The sequence below is a fragment of the Carassius gibelio genome, chromosome A9 (genome assembly GCF_023724105.1).
Source record: "Carassius gibelio isolate Cgi1373 ecotype wild population from Czech Republic chromosome A9, carGib1.2-hapl.c, whole genome shotgun sequence".
Classification (NCBI taxonomy): domain Eukaryota; kingdom Metazoa; phylum Chordata; class Actinopteri; order Cypriniformes; family Cyprinidae; genus Carassius; species Carassius gibelio.
Genome location: NC_068379.1, coordinates 12,636,350 through 12,655,831, shown reverse-complemented (window position 1 = coordinate 12,655,831; position 19,482 = coordinate 12,636,350). Strand labels below are relative to the sequence as shown.

At 40.4% G+C, this 19,482-nt stretch overlaps 1 protein-coding gene across 3 annotated transcripts in view; it reads left to right on the top strand.

The window, feature by feature from the left end:
• The window catches only part of LOC128019643 (bone morphogenetic protein receptor type-2), a 67,427-nt gene that overhangs the window by 24,444 nt on the left and 23,501 nt on the right, over positions 1 to 19,482 (top strand). For all 3 annotated transcript variants that reach the window (XM_052605736.1, XM_052605735.1, XM_052605737.1), the window contains exons 2-3: positions 8,676 to 8,864; positions 9,191 to 9,361. In XM_052605736.1, the coding sequence (XP_052461696.1) occupies positions 8,676 to 8,864; positions 9,191 to 9,361 (360 nt within the window). The remainder of the gene's footprint in view (positions 1 to 8,675; positions 8,865 to 9,190; positions 9,362 to 19,482) is intronic.

The window sequence follows — 19,482 nt, the reverse complement described above, 5'->3', positions numbered from 1 at the left end:
TTCTAAGGCAAATATGTTTAAACTTTTATTTTGTTCATTTTCTTTGTTGTGAACACGTCATTGAACCCACTGGCATTACTTGCTCCTTGCAGAAATGTATCGTCCTCATGACTACTACTGCCGTCTAGCCAATAAAAAAAGGTGTGTATTGTACAATGACTTGCTGCAGGTGGAGCGTGTCAGGACTTGTCCTGGTAGGAGTTTGACTGTCAGAGAGATTTGTTTGTAGTGTTAAGAGCAAGGGTGTGTCAGTGCCTCTGGTTGCTTTCCCGCAGGTGGGCCGACAGGTGAGCCGACTGAGAAAGTGTTTCCTTGTTTTCTGAGTGATGTCATCCATTTAATCGCACCTGCTTCTGTTGATTCATACTTGTTAAATGCTGTTCTTGAACCACTGCCTGCTACATCCAACTGAGAAAACCCCCCACGAGACACGGTTCATGTGAATGCTTTACAGTTGTCGCACTATTTAAAGGTGTCTTGTTTGGCGCGATGAATCAGGGGCGAGTTTTAAAGCGGCACTGTTCAACAGGAAAGCAGGAACATGTCTAGATCCTACACAAACCGAGAGGAAAAGGTGTGTTCTGTGGCAGCTCTCCACCACAGTTTACACTTTACTTTGTTTTCCTGTTCTCTGTCAGCTCTGCTGTAAGATAGCATCTGACTTCCTCTTGCGACCTTCACTCACGTCATTCACAAGTTTTACATGCGTGAGAATTGCATATGTTAAGACGTGCATGTTTTGTCTTCTGCTGCTTAGACACAGGAGCCAGACTCGGCTACATGATGTCTGTTGCCTGGGTGATGGGATAGCGTGCTCTTGACAAGTGCATTCATTCTTCACCCCCTGCTATGACAGGAAACAGAAATAGTGACAAACAACCATAATGTGATAATGTACCAAAAGCACCAAATTTCATCCAAATGCCATAGTTCAAATGTCCCATGTTGTCTGTTTACATGTGTGTTGTTATTTTTAAATTAAATTCAATTTATGCTTTAATAAAATTTTCATTTCTTTAATGTTTTAATTCAAATAAATATATTTGATGTTTTAAGTCAGTTACCTTTCATTTAACATTGGTTTCTATGTTTGAATTCAGTTGCATTTAATTTAGTGTTTTAATTAAAAAAAAAAAAATTATCACTCTGTGAGTGAAAGAATATTTATTTAGCGTATTTATTTTGTATTTTTGGATTATTTGAGAAACCTTTTTTTTAATTATTACAATTATTATTTTTGTAATTATGTTTGGAGACTGTGAATCATTCTTCTACTAAGTAACATTGCTGCCATTCAACGTAGCATTGTTTGTGTTTATCACCATTTTACAACCATTTCGATTTGAAGCCCAGCAAATTAGAGTTCAGATTCGACCTGAACTATCTATTATATATCTTGGGTTTGCATTTTTGAACTTTCCATTCCTCTGTAGCCACCTGCTGCGCTGACCTCTTCTTGCAACCAATCAGCCCCTTAGAGCAGCCAGATTTTTTTTACGTCTGGATTTATCCAGACAGACAGACCGACACAGAAAGAGACACTGGGGTTACGCAGGCCAAAGCAGCTTTAGGACTCCCTTGCATTAAGGGAGAGCCTGGTGCGTCAGGAAAAAAAAAGGAGGGGGGAGGGGTCCAGACAGACTTATCTGTTCCCCCCGCTTAGCCCCCTCAAAGTCTGGACATAGATATACACACACACATGGCAGTGTACATATCTCCCACCAGCTGTCAGGACACTAGGCAGTAGGATCTGGTCAGAGGTCATGATTGTTCATTAGGTTGAGGTTTGTTTTTTGTGAGGTTCAGGTCAGAGTGTCTTGTTGTGTGGCGTGTAATTCCTTCTCACACACAAAATATACTAGAGGTTCCCATTAGACTTTGCCAACAGGCTGAATGTGACATTTGTCCATTTACCAAACAGTCATTCCACCGTAATGGCAGTATATGGCTGATTCACATGGAAGAAAAATAAATACATTTTGGAATCACTTCCATTTTGTTGTAGAGAAAAGGCCATTTGCATGGTTATGTTTCCTCCGGGGTGGTTTTGTATTCTTGGGATTGCTTTGCTGTATTGCATGGGGCCATTTTGAAGGAAGAATTTTGTGTTGTTCGGATGATTAATGACTGACTTATGGGCCGCTCTTGTATAAACATCCCTGTGTTCCTCTGCAACCAACTCTCTGTGGGACAAATGGCTACAAAACTCTAACATTAGACTGCAGCAACGCCACTTATGCAGGTCAGTTTTGTCCTGAGGAAGTGGAATTGCAGGGAAAACTTCCTCTCTCTCTCTCGCACGCGCTCTCTCTGTTTTTGTCAGTCTGCATTCATAGAGCCACAGGCAGATGAGCTGTACTGTAATGCAATGTAAAACTTCTGAGCAATGGCAAAAAGACTCCCAAAGGGCCCCAAACAGGCACTGCACGCTAATATCACACTTATGAAACCTCCGTCAAATGCCTGCAGTAGCAAAACACATATTGCATTTTGGTGCTTGACTCGTTTGAGTCTGTTTTGTAGTTTAAGCAGTTATTTTTTTAGTTATTTGACACTATAAAAAAATGAATCCGTAAAATCACAGAACATGTACTGGCAGCTCATTAGCGGGACATTATCCATTATTTTATTTGACAGACATTTGTCAACTCTAAAACAAAACACATTGCAGTGTAAAATTCAAATTACAGGTAAAACACCTGTGTAAAAAACTCCTTCATACTTTACATTTGACCTTATTTTACAGATTGTTTTTTTTTTTTTTTTTTTTTTTTTAGTGTAGTATTATGTACTATTATAATTTTTTTATAGTTTCAGTTTTCATTAATTTGGCTATGTGATTTTAGTATCTTATGGTTTACATATTGCTAGGTGTAATTTTGTATTATTTGAGTTTTAGTCTATTTTTAGTGTTTGTTTGTTTATTTATTTATTTACTTTTACTTCTATTTAATTGCCAAGGCAACATTTCTAATTTCATTTAGTTGATGTTTGTCAAGTAAATTTTATTTTATTTTAAGCTTACGATAATAACCCTGGTTCGAAGCAGGGCTGGAACAACCAAATGATTAAAATCGATAGTGAAAATGGTCAGCAACTAATATCATTATATTATAATATTCATCCTTGATGTCACATTGCAGTAAAATCCTGAAAAAAAAAGGCATTTGGAAAAAATGCCAGAGGGTTCAGAAATAGTGGGGGGAAAAAAAGTGCACAAGGCAAGTTGTCCAAAATGCTTCATATTAAACACTTCAAAGAAGGTCATTAGCATAGTTGAAGATTGGCTAGTTTGCCGCAACAAAGCTTTGATATTTTTTTTGCTCACAATGCACATATGCTTGAAGGAAAGCATTGGGAAAGATATCAGATGTGTATAGAAGTAATAAGAAGATAATCTAATAACTAATTAGCCTTATTTTGAAACCAACAGCGCAAGCACATTGTTGTCTTGTATCTATCTACATCCGTTCTGCTTTCATATGCATTCAGCTAATCTTATTGAGATGACCATGATATAAAGCAGACATTAGTGGTTGCGTTCAGGGATGGAGAGCTGGAGTCCTGCGGAAGTAACGTCCTGGACGACGATACTCTGATTATTATTATTAAACTGAGTAGCACTGTGAGCTCTCTGTTCAGCTCAATAAAATGCTCTCTGCCTGGTGATTTGCTAATTATCTAGAGGCCTGTTTTTGTTTCAGAAAGCCTATAAAGCACGATAGCACTGGCATTAAACTTTTTAAGATACATTTTCATGTATTTTACATGTTATGACCCTGCAGCTGAATCTCTCTCGCACGTGTTTGTTGTGCAGCCGTGTTTTTTCTCTTCAACTTTGATTAAACGAGTTCACAGAGATACAATGAACACAAATTGTCCTGAGCTAAAGGGACAAAAGCTGTAAAGCAGTAATTGTATTATTTTTCAATTGGCTGTTCTAAGTCGATGGCCTTGATGGTCCCTGAGGCCCGGTAGATGTTATCTTATGAAACCACAGGTCCAAATAAATTCCTGCCTTTTAAAAAGATGGATTTGTTGTTTTTTCTCTCCTGTGTTTGATCGCCGCCTTGAGCTCGTCCTCATGAAAACGGGACTCTGTAATTGCAGTTGCAATCAAATGACTTTTTTTGATTAATTTTTGATGTAAATAAAATATGTTTTAAATAACTTATGGTGAGCATTAGATGACAACTAAGGTAATCTAACTGTAAAAAATAGAAAATTAGCATGTGCATTTAAACATACCGATCCAGAATAGATAATCATAATCTGTAATACTGATATGGTACATGGTCCATTTGATTTAAAATGTGTATACTGTGGTTCTGTGGAATTGTAAAGCTTCTTTCAGCATCCTGACTGGACTGCAACAGCAACATTGAATTGACCAGTGGTGCAAGTTTGCAGGCGGGACAGTCTGTTTGACCGACTGATGGCAGATGAGAGGAGTATTCAGGAAACCTATATATTTTCAATTCTATTTGATGACGCTAGTTGCATTTCACCTTCAAGCTGTATAAATATGCCACTTAATTTAACTGACTGATGGTCTTGCGTGGTTCTGCTCTGCCAGATGGCCCTGGAATTGCTGAACCATAATCCTTGCTTTCATTTGGCCCCCAAGTTCTCGTAGGCCAAGCTGGAGAGAGGTTTCTGCTGGTGCCCCCTCCAGGGCCAGCACTCCCCCTCTGCCTTCCTGTATCTGAGAGCCAGCCTGACAGCTTCCCTGTCCATAGAGACATTGGCAGGAGATGGGGCCTTTGCCAGACTTTCAGATAATCTACTCGAAAGGAAACGGCCGCAGGCCCTCCGGCTCTTTGGCAGACACTGCCTTGGCTTTTGGCCTCAGCCGGAGATGTAATAAATTAATCACGATTTGTACTCTGCTTAGGTTCATGTAGTCCTTTACTCTGATGTTTGCATTATAAATAAAGCACATTTTGTTTGTCAAGTCAGCTACTGCTGCTGTGGAGAACACCAGCTTTTTTGACTGCACTTTCCCTTTAAAATGAAGACTGAGAGGTGGGACTAACGCGGGCTGAAGGTCCTCAGTAAGGCAGAGTTGAGTGTTATCTGGGGAAAATGCTGACATGTCTCTGAGCGGCAGCTCTAACCTTGAGCTGGTGCACAAACAGTAGCAGGGCAGAGGCTGGTAAAGTCTGCTCCCAAAAACAATCCCACAATCCCCTCTCCCCCCCCACCCCCCGCCTCCACCCTCTTCCCTTTTCTGGTGTCCTTTCTCGGTGGAAAGCAGAGCACCCTGCCACCTAGAGGTGGAGGATTATTCTCTTGTGACCCACCAGGCAAAAGTAAAGGAAGATTTGGAAGATTCGACGATGCCCATCTTGCATGTCCGGATGGAACGGAGCCAGTTGGTGAAAGATGAATTAATCACGATATGAGGAAAACGCTTGACCAGAATGCTCTCATCCCAGCTTTACTGTATGGTGCATGAAAGGAGTTTAGATAACGCTGTCAGTCCTATTTATGAGACAAAAGCATCACTTGAGATTTCAGGGCAAATATATTGTGCCAGCAGCACCTTTTTTCATTTTACAGTCCCCCTAATGTGTATATAATACAGTAAAAATTATTTTTACAAATTGACACAAAAGTTTATTTAATGTTTTTAAGAGATGTCTTTTGAATGTAATTTGTATAATATTATCTATTGCACATCATTTTACGTAGGCACAGGGTTGGATATTATCTTTGTTTCTCAAATGAATGTGATGGCAATGGAAAGCCTATTCATTTTGGGAACTGGAAAAAATATAGCCTATGACACAGGAACAAGACTAAATCTAACCAGACCGAGACTGAAAAATTGGCAAAGATCTCTTGCAGGCAGAAGCAGGATAGAATCTTGTGGGACTGGGATTAAACACTCCATCCTGAGCAAACCTCTGCCTCCATCAAATTCATCAGTGCAAAAGAGAAGTGCCAACAACAAATGTAAAAACACTTTTCAAGTAACCAGCATTGTTTGTTTTGTTTTCTTTTATTTCAGAAACATGGGCCCATTTTCAGAGAGGAAAATTCACTTTGATTTTTAAGACGACAGTTGAGAAAGCTCCTTCACCAAATCTATGCTAATAGACAGAGAATTTGTCTGAGTGACCTGCTCTAAGGTTTAGCATCCTGCTGTTTTTCTCCAGCGCACAGACTCTTAAGCCACTTATGTTCTGAGGCGTTGCTCTGGAGCCAGCCAAAATGATTCAGTGTTTTCCTTCACCTCGTGTTGCTTTGTGATTGGATCTGAAGGCCCTGCTGTAGGCCTCTCTTTTCCCTCTGCACCCCTATGTTGTGGGATAGGCGCGCGGCTTCACTGCCAAATTACAGGAAACTGTCGCGCCTAATGTCTCACTGACAAAAACAAAGAAGGGGCTTAAAATACTCAATCAACGTGAATGTGATATTACACCCCGGTCACTCTCTCGTAACTGCCCTAACAAATGCTTGAAGAGGACGTGAGTGCCATCCATCTGGCTCAGCCCTCATGCACTCATTACCGTCAGTTGAGACTGGATCCTCCATCTTTACCCCATAGTTGGGAGGCATTAGTGACCCTTATCGGCCCCCAGTGGAGCTCTGTGTTTTGTCTTGAAGAAGGGTTCGGCAAACTGAAACTATTATTATTTTTTCCCTCCAAGCCCCTAAGGGACCATTTTTACGCCTCGGTCTTGGGTCGACCAGCCGTGTTTTTGATTAAGGATTGGTTGGTATAATGAGGAGTCCTGCAGCGTCAGGAATCCGCAGCTATGCTGAGGACACATTCATCTGTGCTCGCGCTGCCTCTTGCTGGTGTGTGTGTGTTGCGGGATGCACACCGGTGCAACCGTTTCAGGCTCCGCTCCTGTAGAGGAGCAGACAAAGGACACCCCCAGGGACATACAGCGGCAATTCTCTCTCTCTCTGGACTCCGAGGGGATGTGGATACCGGCGATGATGCTACCAGGGGGCTTTTCCCCCTCCCAGCTCACTTGTCTGAATGCGGTGTATACAATGGTCCAGATGCATGACTTCGCCAAGCCTGTTAAATGAGTGGCATTATAATTTTTCCCTCTCGGTAACTCAGACACTGGCCCGACAATTTGCATGACAGTGTGGTAAAGAGAGAGGATTAATTCATTGGATACAGTTGGGGTGAGCGCTGGCCAGCTGCGACGGAGATTGCGATCAGCCGACAGCAGAATTCAGCCCTGCTGGCTCTGCTCATGGAAATGAGGGCAGTTCCGTTGGCTAGGGCCCTTATCTGTCATCACGGTTTTGTGTTCTCTAAAAACACGGCACCGCTCAAAAGGTTCATTTTCTACACCTACGTTCAGCACACTGTTGTTTCCCCGTCCCTTCCCTTGTTGTCATTACAGTGACTTACGGGAAGCTCTGTAATGGGAGTTTTTTGGGTGGTGCGCATTGTGTACACGTAAGTGAATGTGTACGTGATTGGATGGAGGAGCAGCAGGTGCCGTGGGGGCCCCAGGTGTTTTGCTCCCAGCATGAAGCCATCAGACCATTTCAAATCCCCTCCCCCTCCTTTTGCATCCGATTAATCAAATGTTTAGCCATCGATCAGAAGTACACGCCCACATTCAACCTGATTATCCTCTGCACAGAATGAACTCTTCAACTTCCTCCAGGCGGGAAATCATTTTGTAGGACTGAAAAAAGTCAAGTAGGTGCACACGGCATCCGGCACTGATTGTGGGGGGAAATCTGTGTTAAAGATGAACGTACGGAGCTGAAGGCTTTATTAAAATTGGTAATAAATGAGAATGCAACAGGCAGGGGATGTGTAGGACTCTGTTGAATGATGTGTGTTTGGATTCTGTAGAAGTATGTGGAGTTTACTATGGAATTCTTTATTGTGCATTGTGAAACCTTAAGTATTTTCATTTCTAACCTAAGTATGGCTGTTAAAAGAGTAAGAAATTTCATATTATTAAAGGATTTTCTTGATGACTTAAGGTGAAGTAAATCAAAAAGAATACTTATGTATGTATGTGTGTGTATATATATATATATATATATATATATATATATCTATATCTATATATATATATCATCATACTTAACACACTAACTTTGACAAAAAAAAATAAAAATAATTCGTTAAGCGTGTACAACAAAAAAGATTTTTCTTGATGATTAAATTGTTAAAATACATAATTGATGTTAAAATACGTTATTGATGTTAAAATACGTTATTGACCATCTCAGTCAACAGGTTTGGAGATTTCGATCTTTCCCTATTGATTATCACAAAAGAAACAAAACGTTGGACAGGGTTCTATCCATTGGTTGTTGAGTTTAGTAAAGATGCTTGCAGGGGCAAAATGATTGGAGAATCCTGTAGAAGTCCAGTTATGACAATTTGATTAAAAATTATGAGCTCAAAAAATTAAACCTACATAGATGCATTGTTCACAGTAAGATTTATAACATGCACTTAGAAAATAGATTTCATGGTGACTTTAAATAGTTGTTTACAAGATAATAGCCACCTGGGGGTGTTTCCAATATGGCTGCCATGTGGACTTGCCTCAAAGAGCCTGGTATAAGTAATGATCACTTTGCTGTTCCATAGTGTGTATGTAGGCCTACAGCAAGTGTTCCTGCTGGAGTTCTGTTGTTAATAATCTCATCTTTTTTCTCATTTTGTGTCTCGGCAGCTGCTCAGAGTGAGGAGAGAGAGCGGGAGTGTGCATTTAATGACCAGCACCAGCAGCTGGATGAGCAGAACGTGGCTGCTGACTGGCACATCACCAGAGAAAATAACACCATCCTGTGCAGCAAGAGCAGCCGCTGCTATGGCCTGTGGGAGAAAACACATGACGGAGAGATCCGCCTGGTCAAACAAGGTCAAAATGAACTCAAACACCCATAAAAACTTCTGCATATATACTTATGATGACTGGCCATTGACTTGTGTTTTTCTTAAAGAGACAGTTCACCAGAAAAAATCATTGCAAAACTTGTAGCAACTGGTTTTCATCTTGACTGAACTATTCTTTTAAATTAAGCTACCCCTTACAGGCCCTTTTCATAGAAATGTGGACCTTACGATGCATACACACACACACACACACACACACACAAATGTTTTTCATCCATGCACTTTTTTACAGACTTTCTATCTCAGTGTCTCACTATCGTTCACTCAACCATCTGCATTGTTTCATTGCAGGCTGTTGGACTTACATTGGTGACCAGCAGGACTGCCATGACGACCGTTGCGTGGTTACCACCACGCCGTCACAGATCCAGAATGGCACCTACAGATTCTGCTGCTGCAGCACCAACATGTGCAACGTCAACTTCACAGAGAACTGGGTCCCCAGCCCCACCAGCACCACCCGTAAGTCCTACAATCACTAAACAGAGTGCTTCTTCATGTGTAGGTCTCATCTGAAACCCCCATATCCCATCTGAGAGTCAACGCCCGGATTCGATTTCTGTGACACAGCAGAACTGGTCTAGCAAGATCCTTTGTCATCAGTCTCACTACAATTCACGATGATCTCTGTAACAGTCTCATAAGAGCGTGTATGTTGTCAGATAAATCATCAGTTTACAGTGTTTAAGTCCAAATCTATAAAGTACTCTTTTAGACAATGATTGTGAGTGCCAGATTAATTATTGTAATATTAACCCTAAAAAGAAAGAAGCTTGCTAAAATTAACTTGCACTAGAATGACTGACTGTAGCATACTCAATTACTAACATTATAGAAGCTGTGTGTGGGTGACTGTGATTTTACTGTTGAGAAACACATTAATGCTAACTGCTTTTAAGGCATTCAACTGTGTCTGCAAATAAAGAAAGTGGTGCATTATGGGATCGAGTTCTATTCTGGTCTATCTGATTATATAAATCACGGTGTGTTTTGTACTCTGTTGATTTGTCAGTTTAGTTCTCTTCTACTAACTATGGTATCGACTGGGCTCTGGAATGCTGGATAAGAAAACTCAGTAGTCGTATTGACTTCTATGTAGTCGATGGAAGGTCAACATCCTCTCATCCATAAGGTCATAGCTTTTCAAAATAAATGCCCACACGTTGTTGTAAACTAGCTCTCTTGTATTCTCTAGCATTTTTGTAATACAAGTATGTCTGTAAGCATCTCTGTCTTTAGTTTTTGGAATTAACACCGGATCTGTTTCCAAAATCACAGTAAGATCTGGCTGTTGCCCTTTTCCTACATATCCCATGATTCCTAAGTAATAGGTGAACTCTGTAGGTGGCCAGATATCATGCTTATTTAAGCCCATATCAGAGTTGTTTAGGTAACTAGTAACTGGTTTGATTGTTAGTATGCAAATGGAGCAAGTTGGTTTACTCGACAGCCAGCTTGCCAACGCACCCAAGAATTAGAAAAATTTCCAAAATGAGTTACTTCTAATAATTTTTTTTGAAACACATAAGATCCAACAGTAATGGTTTAGCTCCCCTTGCAAAAACCTAAGGTGGTTTAGTGTTCTTAACTTGGTTTCCAATGGTCAAGCTAGTAATTTTGAATGAATTCAGAGGTGTTTACAGAAATGAAGCCAACAAAGTGGTTCATTTTTGCCATGTGGTGAACGCAGGGACCATTTCAGTAGTCTAAACTGGCAAGCTACCTTCTACATTGAAAAATGAGGTGCTGAATCTACAAAAAGCCAATTGGATATTTTAAATTGAAAATACAGACTTTATCTGTCACATTGAACATTTGTATTTCCACCAATTGGTTTAAACTCTGAGGAGCCCGTCTGCTCCTGTTAGTCTCTTTTTCTCTTTCTCCAGTTGCACGACTTCTCAAGCGAAGAGCCTTGAAGCACATTTTGATTTGGGAAATGAATGCATGTTAAACTTTGAAGGCTTGACCCTGGAAATCAATTTTGCACAACAACATTCACATTAATCTGTCTCTAAAGAAAAGATGAGAGGTTGAATGCATTGATGCAGGGGAGAGAGCCCCACGTTTGGCGCCATGCCTGCGTGAAGAGGCCACAGAGTTTGAGGACTGAAGACTCAATGTTGGCCAATCGTCTGTCTGATGTCGAATGTTACCGGGCAGAATGCCCACACATGAGTGTCTTCTGTATCCTCAGACGGCATCGGACCGTTTGTCCCCTCACCGCCACCACAGAGCTGGTCAAACCCTCTTTTTTTCATTTTACAGTGTATGGCAGCAGGGTGCCAAATGAGGCCATGCACTGGAACCAAACCCCACCCAACCACAGCTGTCTCCTGCCGCTGTCCACAGACATGCCAACATGTAGAGCGAAAGACCCTGGACTGACATTATCCGCAGTCTGCAGCACATGCGAATAATTTCTAAGATCTTGTGCAAATTGTAGCATTTGCATTGATGGACGATGCCCGCACATGCATGTTTAATCCTGCTGATGTGCTCCCCGTTGAGTGTGAGGCAGCTGAGATCCTCACTTGTTATACAATCCATTTACCAATATTTTCATCCCTCCAACACACAGTTCCCGGCACCGGATGTGTTATTCCGTAAACGCATGGGCTTTTTATAGATAAGTGAAGTGCAGATTTGGAAATGTTCCCTCACCCCACTCTCTATGTTGGAGAGCTGCTGTGGTGACTCATTTGTTTTTTTTTGTTGTTGTTTTTTTTTATTATTTATGGCAGCTTTTCAGCATTCAGAAAATGGGCAGCACAATAAAAACACACTTTTAAAGCAGGATTTCAACAGAAGGAGGGTGTCTTAGCAAAACCAAAGGCTGTGACATGAAATTATTTCACTTTTAATCCTGCAGAGTAGCAGGCGTGAATTTGTCTGCCGTGCAATTGTGTGTTTAAGTCCAAAAGGGGGGTCTATGTTGAAAGCCACAAGCTTTCCAACATTTGCAGAGTGAGCAACAGTTTAGAAAGATTAGGGTGGCACAGTACTTTTATTTCGCTAACAAGAACAGAAGGTGGAAAAAGACTCCACAAACACATAAGTTTAGATGATGCTCACAGTTTACATTATAGTATCAAAGATGCTGTTCTGCTGCATCACAGAGGCACTTTGTTAGTGTTTGTTTCTGTGTGTGTGCGTTTGAGGATGTGCACACACCTGCTATGATGAGCAGCGTGGCTGAGGCGGTGCCCAGCTGTTCTGACATCAATACAATACAACCGTCTCTGTGGCTCACACTGCTGAACTGTTTTAGCTTTTATTTATGTCATGCGAACATAGACTTTCATGCAAGAAGATTTTACAAACATGAAATGCTTATAGAATATCCTCTTCTTTTATCTTTGGTTTCCTAGATTTTTGCCTGTTGCGGTTTTAAAGGGTTAGTTCACCGAAAAATGAAAATTGTCATTAATGACTCACCCTCATGTTGTTCCAAACCCGTAAGACCTCCGTTCATCTTCGGAACACAGTTTAAGATATTTTAGATTTAGTCTGAGAGCTTTCTGTCCCTCCATTGAAAACGTATGTATGGTATACTGTCCATGGCCAGAAAGGTAATAAAAACATCTTCAAAGTAGTCCATGTGACATCAGAGGGTCAGTTAAAATTTTTTGGAGCATCCAAAATACATTTTGGTCCACAATTTGCAAAAACTATGACTTTATTCAGCATTGTCTTCTCTTCCGTGTCTGTTGTGAGCGAATTCAAAACACAACAGTTCAGTGATATCCTGTTCGCAAACGAATCATTCGATGTAATTGGATCTTCTTGAACCAGTTCACCAAATCAAACTGAATCATTTCAAACGGTTCTCGTCTCCAATAAGCATTAATTCACAAATGACTTAAGCTATTAACTGACACTGGCTGACACTCCCTCCGAGTTAAAACAAACCAATATCCCGGAGTAATTCATGTACTCAAACAGTACACTGACTGAACTGCTGTGAAGAGAGAACTGAAGATGAACACCGAGCTGAGCCAGATAATGAACAATAGACTGACTCCTTCTCGAGTCAAGAACCGTTTCTGTCAGACGCGTCCAATTCGAGAACCGAGGAGCTGTTGATACTGCGCATGTGTGATCCAGCGTGAAGCAGACTGACACACAGAGCGTCTGAACCGAACTGATTCTTTTGGTGATTGATTCTGAACTGATTCTGTGCTAGTGTTATGAGCACAGGTAAACCAAAGACTTGAATCAAGGGCAATCGTCGCCAATGACGCCATTAGTCAAGCGCACACGAACTGGTGAACTGTTTTCTTCAACCGGTTTATTGAAACAAAATGTCAGAAAGAATAAATTTGCGGAAAAGAACCGAACTTCCCATCCCTACTGGTGATCCGAAAACCGATGATTTTTAAGATTTGCATGTTGTTGTTTTTTTGTTTGTAGCTTCCAAGTTGGGCCAAGATGATTTGTTTTTATACTTAAAAAAAAAAAAAAAAAATTTCTGTGAACCTTCCTTTCAATTGTTCTGTCTTTCTATCTATCGTTCTTTTCATCCTGGAATGCATTTTATAAAATGCAAATGTAAAAGGGCCTTTAGATTTAATTTTTTTTTTAGTATTTGTGAATCCTATAGATTTTATTTTGTTAGATGCATGTTTTCTTGTGGATTGCATCTTATATGAAAAATATTTTCCTTTCATTCACATAATCATACATTTTTGTATGTAAAAAACAAAAAAGTTAATTAGGCCTGGTGTGAATATATTCATTGTAGAAAAAAGGTTTGCAAACTTGCATTTATTTACACTTTTAGCTTGGAGTGGAACAGGGCTGTTGCTATCTGCAGAGGAAGGAGCAGCAAACATCTGCTAGTCTCTGGCATTGTACTTCACTGATTTTGTAAGCTGTACACCTGCTCAGAAAATGTGAAGCGCTCTTCTGCTTTCAAAGTCATTTCACAGTTCACGGCGAGTTTCATTTAGATGGACAGTGTGATCTCCCAGCAGAAGACTGTGAACGCAGTTTGAGAAGCCTCTGATCGATCTGGGCAGCTGTTTTAATTGCAGTGGGGGAATGATCTCCCAGACACACACACACCACCTCTACCTCTTCTCTCTCCCTCCTTTAACACCTCGTCTCCCTTCCTTTCGACCATGTCTTATGCCATGTTTCACCGCAGGACCTTCTGATATGTGCCGCTGGCTCTGATGTCTTTTTAGTGGTTAAACAAAATATAATTCGTTTTGGGTAAATCTAACAGGTAATCTTTGGTCTGTATTCAATTTATCTATATGTTAAAATGAAAATAAAAAGAGGCTATTTATATAATATTTTGTTTCATTTTAATGGCTGTATATATACACATTTCCCTGAACTAAGTACATCTCTGCAGCTGTTATTATGTTTAAATGAAAACGAAAGGAGGCAATGGTATTTGATATACTGTTTCGTTTTATTGTTAATATACAGTGAGGAAAATAGCAGTAGCCAAGGCGAGCTGACTGAAGTTATCAAGTACACTGCTGTTTGCAGATTTACCGGATTTGCGTCGTCGCGGACATCACACTCACGAGTCGAATGCGCAAAGTCCGAACTACAGAAATCAGCGTACTTTGTATTGAGAAGCGCGCGCAGACCTACGTCACCAGTCTATTTGCCTAATCTTCACGGTACTTTAGACCGTGGTGGAAATGCAGAAAGCAGCAGGTCTGGGTGGAAAATAGTTACTGTTAAAATAGTTTCAAGTGATGTCGGTGGAAACGCAGTATTGAGTTTACACGTTATCCTCCTCTCTGCTCTTCTTGGTGAAATGTATAATAGCTGCTTAAGGAGCCGTTCACATATTGCGTCTTTTGCGCACTCAAGTTCGTTATTTCCAATGTAAGCGCGCGGTATGCGCACTCATAATGGAAACGATGTGCTCGCAACGCGCACACGGTGCGACGCGCCCGTTTTTTCCAGGCGTGTGCCCGCACCGCATCCAGTTAAAAACATTTAAACTTTTACGAATGCCGCAAGCGCACAGCGGGTCATGTGACAAGAACTAACCAATCAGCTTCATTCTTTACGTAACAACGTTGAAAGCTCAGCCAAGATGAAGGAACAGCTGATCATAGTTGTATATGGATTGCCATGTTTGAAATAAATTTAGTAGCAGTGCTACTGCAAGCGATTTTTTTTTTTTTGCAAGCGATTTTAGAGCTGCAAATCCATTTATCCATTGCTAAAATTTCAGCGTCTTCATGGAGAGAGCACGTCATGGTTGCTTAGCAAAGGCAGTTTCATGCGTTTTTAGGCGCGATATGTGAACTGCCCCTAAAGGGATACTTGACCCCAAAATGAAAAATTTGTCAAACACATACCCTCATGTTGTTCCACATGTCGTTTCAAACCTGTAAAAGCTTTGTTCGTCTTCAGATCACAATTTAAGATATTTTGGATGCAAACCTGGAGGTTTGAGACTGTCCCATAGACTGCCAAGTACGTTACACTGTCAAAGTCGAGAAAAGTATGAAAGCATCATCAGAATAGTCCATCTGCCATCAGTGGGAGAATCATTTTGTACGCAAATAAAAAAAAAATATCGACCTTATTCAACTATTCCTTTGTCAACAGTCTTTTCTGTGTCTCTTCACATCACTGAAACTGCCTATGCTCTTCTGTGTCAGCCGCTCCACAACAATGCACTGTATTTATGGTTTGATTTGAAAGAAAACAGCGCATCCTTGTGGCGTGGCTGATTAATGACAAAATTTTCATTTTGGGGTGGAGTATCCCTTTAAATCCTTTCAGACAAGCTTTCTTGGCTGCTCTAGTTTATGATTTCCTCATTGCTTTTATTGATCAAAAGTAGCCACCCTCTGGTATAAATGATTTTGTAGCACTACAACACAAGAGACTGCGTTCTGAAATGATTTTTGCCACAGTTTGAGGGATGTTGTTAGCCTTACCGCGTCCTTACCAGAAATCCTTACCAGAAAGTTTCCAGCAACACATAATAAGTTTGCCCACTCTAAGTGCAAAAATGCAGTTATGCAGAACAGGATGTCATGGCGGGTGGGGCTATGTTGCCATGAAGCCACAGTAATGAAAGTTACATTGTCAACAATATGTCAGTCCAAGCACAATGAAAAGAAAAGTGACAAAATGCAATTTCAAATCTTTTTGTCCAAACCCGCCACAACCATTAGTGACAAGCTGTTCCTATTAACTGATTGAATAGCCCTTAATGTGAACAAGCTATTTTTAACTAGAACCAAAACTTTTTTCCAAAACTTCTTTATTTGAAATTAAAGTGAAATTAAATTATAAATATGGTATATAATACATATTTGAACTTAAACTTCAAGAAATGTTTAGCTAGAAAAAAAATAAATAAATGATGAATCGAAAGTGCATTAAAAAAACATAAAAATGTAAAAATAAAAGCTATTTCAAAATATTATTAAATCATTTTATAGTATATAAATAATACTACCACTGATGTGAACATAGACAGATTCTTTGTTCATTGACTTTCCAAGCACTTCCCAGAATCACAATGATGACATGCAACGTTCATTCAGTCTCTTCCAGAGTAGACTGTCTGGCTCTTGAAGGTTTTGTTAGTATAAACTGCCACCTCACCCAAAAATGAAAGTTCTGTCATCATTTACTTGCCCTCAGTTTGGTCGTTCTAAACTTGTATGGATTGCTTTATTCTGTGGAACATAAAAAAAGATATGAAAGTCATAAAGGTTTAGAATGACATGAGGGGGAGTCATTTGTGTCAGAATTTTCATTTTTGGGTGAACAATATTTTTTAAGTGCAATAAAATCTCAGCGTTTTATGGCTCATCCAATTAGAAATCCAATTTTAAGAGCTTTTTGGCCTCTTATGGGTCATTAGAGCATGTTTCTGTGCATATGAGTGTATGTTGAGGCAGATATCACGATCATTGTTTGTTTGAGTGTGTTTGTGGCGTGTTTGGAGTGTGAGCATGTGTGGACATGTGGGCGGCACACAGACCGTGCAGAGCTGAGACTACATGGCCGGGTGGCTAGTGAAAGGGCAGAAGCTCTGCTAGCCATCACCTCAGGTTGCCACTGCTGGACAGTTTCTTTATCATCAGATTCGTGCCGTGTTTTTTCTTTTTTTTTTCTTTAGAAGATCTTGTATTGAATATCTGCCCTGGGGACTAACAAATGAAGATAATTAGTATTGAGCTTCTCGGCATGATGGAAAATTAAGTAAATAAAGTGTTCTGGATTTCGATCACTAAGAGGCCCGTTAAAATCAGAAACATACTCTGTGCAAGTGTGTAAATGTACATGTAAATGCTTGGCCAAGCGTGCAGTCCTTAAAATGCATTCCTGCATTACTGTGATGATATAAAAACCTTTGTAGTCATATTATCACAAATTTCTGTGGCATTAAACCAGAGTTATTATCAAAGTTCCTTTTGAGGCAAGTTAGTCCAATCTGAAGTCATGTTGGGCAGCTATTTTCAGTAATAAAAGTACATCCCTGCTACTTAACCTTTCCAATGCATACGAACAAACAACCACAAACACCTTGGGTATGGTAAGATTATTATTAAAAGTTTAAAACGAGTGTTTTCTATTTGAATATATTTTAAAAATGTACAGTAATTTATCCATGTGATGCAAAACTGAATTTTCTTCAAACATTTGAAGGTACTATGTAATGTGCAAAAAAACTGACAGTGGTCTGTCTATAAAGTCTATTAAAATTGCAATTTGCTCTTGTAAGTATAGGCAGGCCTTTCATTCCTACAGTCGCCTGCCATTCGTCTGCCTCCCTTTTATAATGCCTCCGTTATTATTCATGTAGATACTGTAGACACAAAACATGTTGAGCGTTAAGCTAACATGCTCAGCAATAGTATATACTGAGAATACAGCACATATTTGAACAGTTTTTGATTATCATTCAGAAACATTTCAGGGCACAGTGACTTGTAAATTGACCTTGTGTAGCTAGAAGTGGTTTTGATCACATTTCTGGCCTAAGAGAATGTGAAAAGCACACATGAAGAGGAGACGTGTCAGCTGAACAGAAGGAGGTGCTCTCTTTATGTCGCACTGATTCGGCTGGAGGAACGTGGCGGGTGCTGTAATTGATGGGACTGTTACTGTTGCGCTGGGCTGAGACAGACCGACTGTGTCTGATTCATGGCTGTGTCAGCACACTCTCTCCACCGGGGACCCCAGATGTGATTCTTCGTGACAGGGGTCACAAAGGTCAACAGATATGCGGTCACAGGGTTCACGGTCATAGACGTGCAATCTGCTGTGAGAAACCTGAGCCCGGTGCTCGCCCTGCACATCAGTCTACAAATGTATAGACACTGTTTTGGTTTTTAATTTGAGACCAAAACAAAATTTTTAAAGACCCCATGAAATAACCTGACGGGTGCAGTTTTGTGTCCTGTGTTGACGTATTTCCTATTTACACATGAAGCTTGGGCGGGAAAATAGGGCTTATGGCACTTTTAGGAGCTTTACTTGATGTTTTTTAATGATTCGGTCAAACTGTTTTAAAATGACATTCAAAATTACTGGTTTTGCAGTAATAAAGTCATAGTCAAAAATAAAGTCATACTCCACATTCCATACCAGATGGGGGCAGTATGCCTCAATAAAGTGAATTGGTCTACTCTAGAGTAACAAACGAGAAACGGCATAGTCTCTATGCTCCGCCCCTACCTTCACAACAACACTACAGCCATAGCCGAAGCCTAAGAGGACGTTTTGCCTCCAGAGGAACGTTGGGTGATGTCAAGTGATATTGAAACTGGTATTACGACAACTGTCGGGCCGGGGCTAGTAATGCTAATGCTAATTAAGGTTGATATCTCTGCAGCACTATAACTTGACATTTTTTTTAATGACATCATCGCCCTTATTTCTTCTCATTCTTTTGATGCGTGTAGGTCATGTTATGGATATTTTTACCTCAATTTTTGCATATGGCACCTTTAAGATGTCATGTAAACATGACAATATCAGGGGATTCCAGGGGAAACTGGCCTTCTCTCGCTCTCCCTCAAACCCACGGCTGTTTTTGCCGTCTGATGCTGAACATAATGTAAATCATAATGACCAACAAAAGGACCGGTCTCCGATCAGCTTGAAATGTCTCTGCCCCCACCAGTGTGAAATCTATGGCCAGCGCTGTAACTCACTTATGCAAACGAGGCCGTTTTTGTCACCATTTCTCTTCTTTATTGCAAATCCAGTCGCTCTCCATGAGATTATTCGTCAGAGTGGCATGAATTGCAGTAGACTCAGACGGCCAGGAATTATACAGCAGTCGCCATGAATAAAAAATGAATAAAGAAGAACACTGAATCAGCCGTGAGAGGATTAAAGCCATCCGCACGGAATGAGAAAGAAAGACAAAGGCAAGGAAAAGAGAAGGACAGGAAGTGAAAGTGGGAGAAATGAGAAGGTTATCCACAGAGGAAGTGCCTTTTTGACTTTGTCGCTGCCAAGCTGCAAACTGCCGGAAAGCGCCTTCCTGATAGGTGGAAAAGAGCATCAGAGAGCCTCTATACATCTACTGTTACAAAGACAAGAAAAGCCAAAAGTCGCACAGGAAAAACTCCATG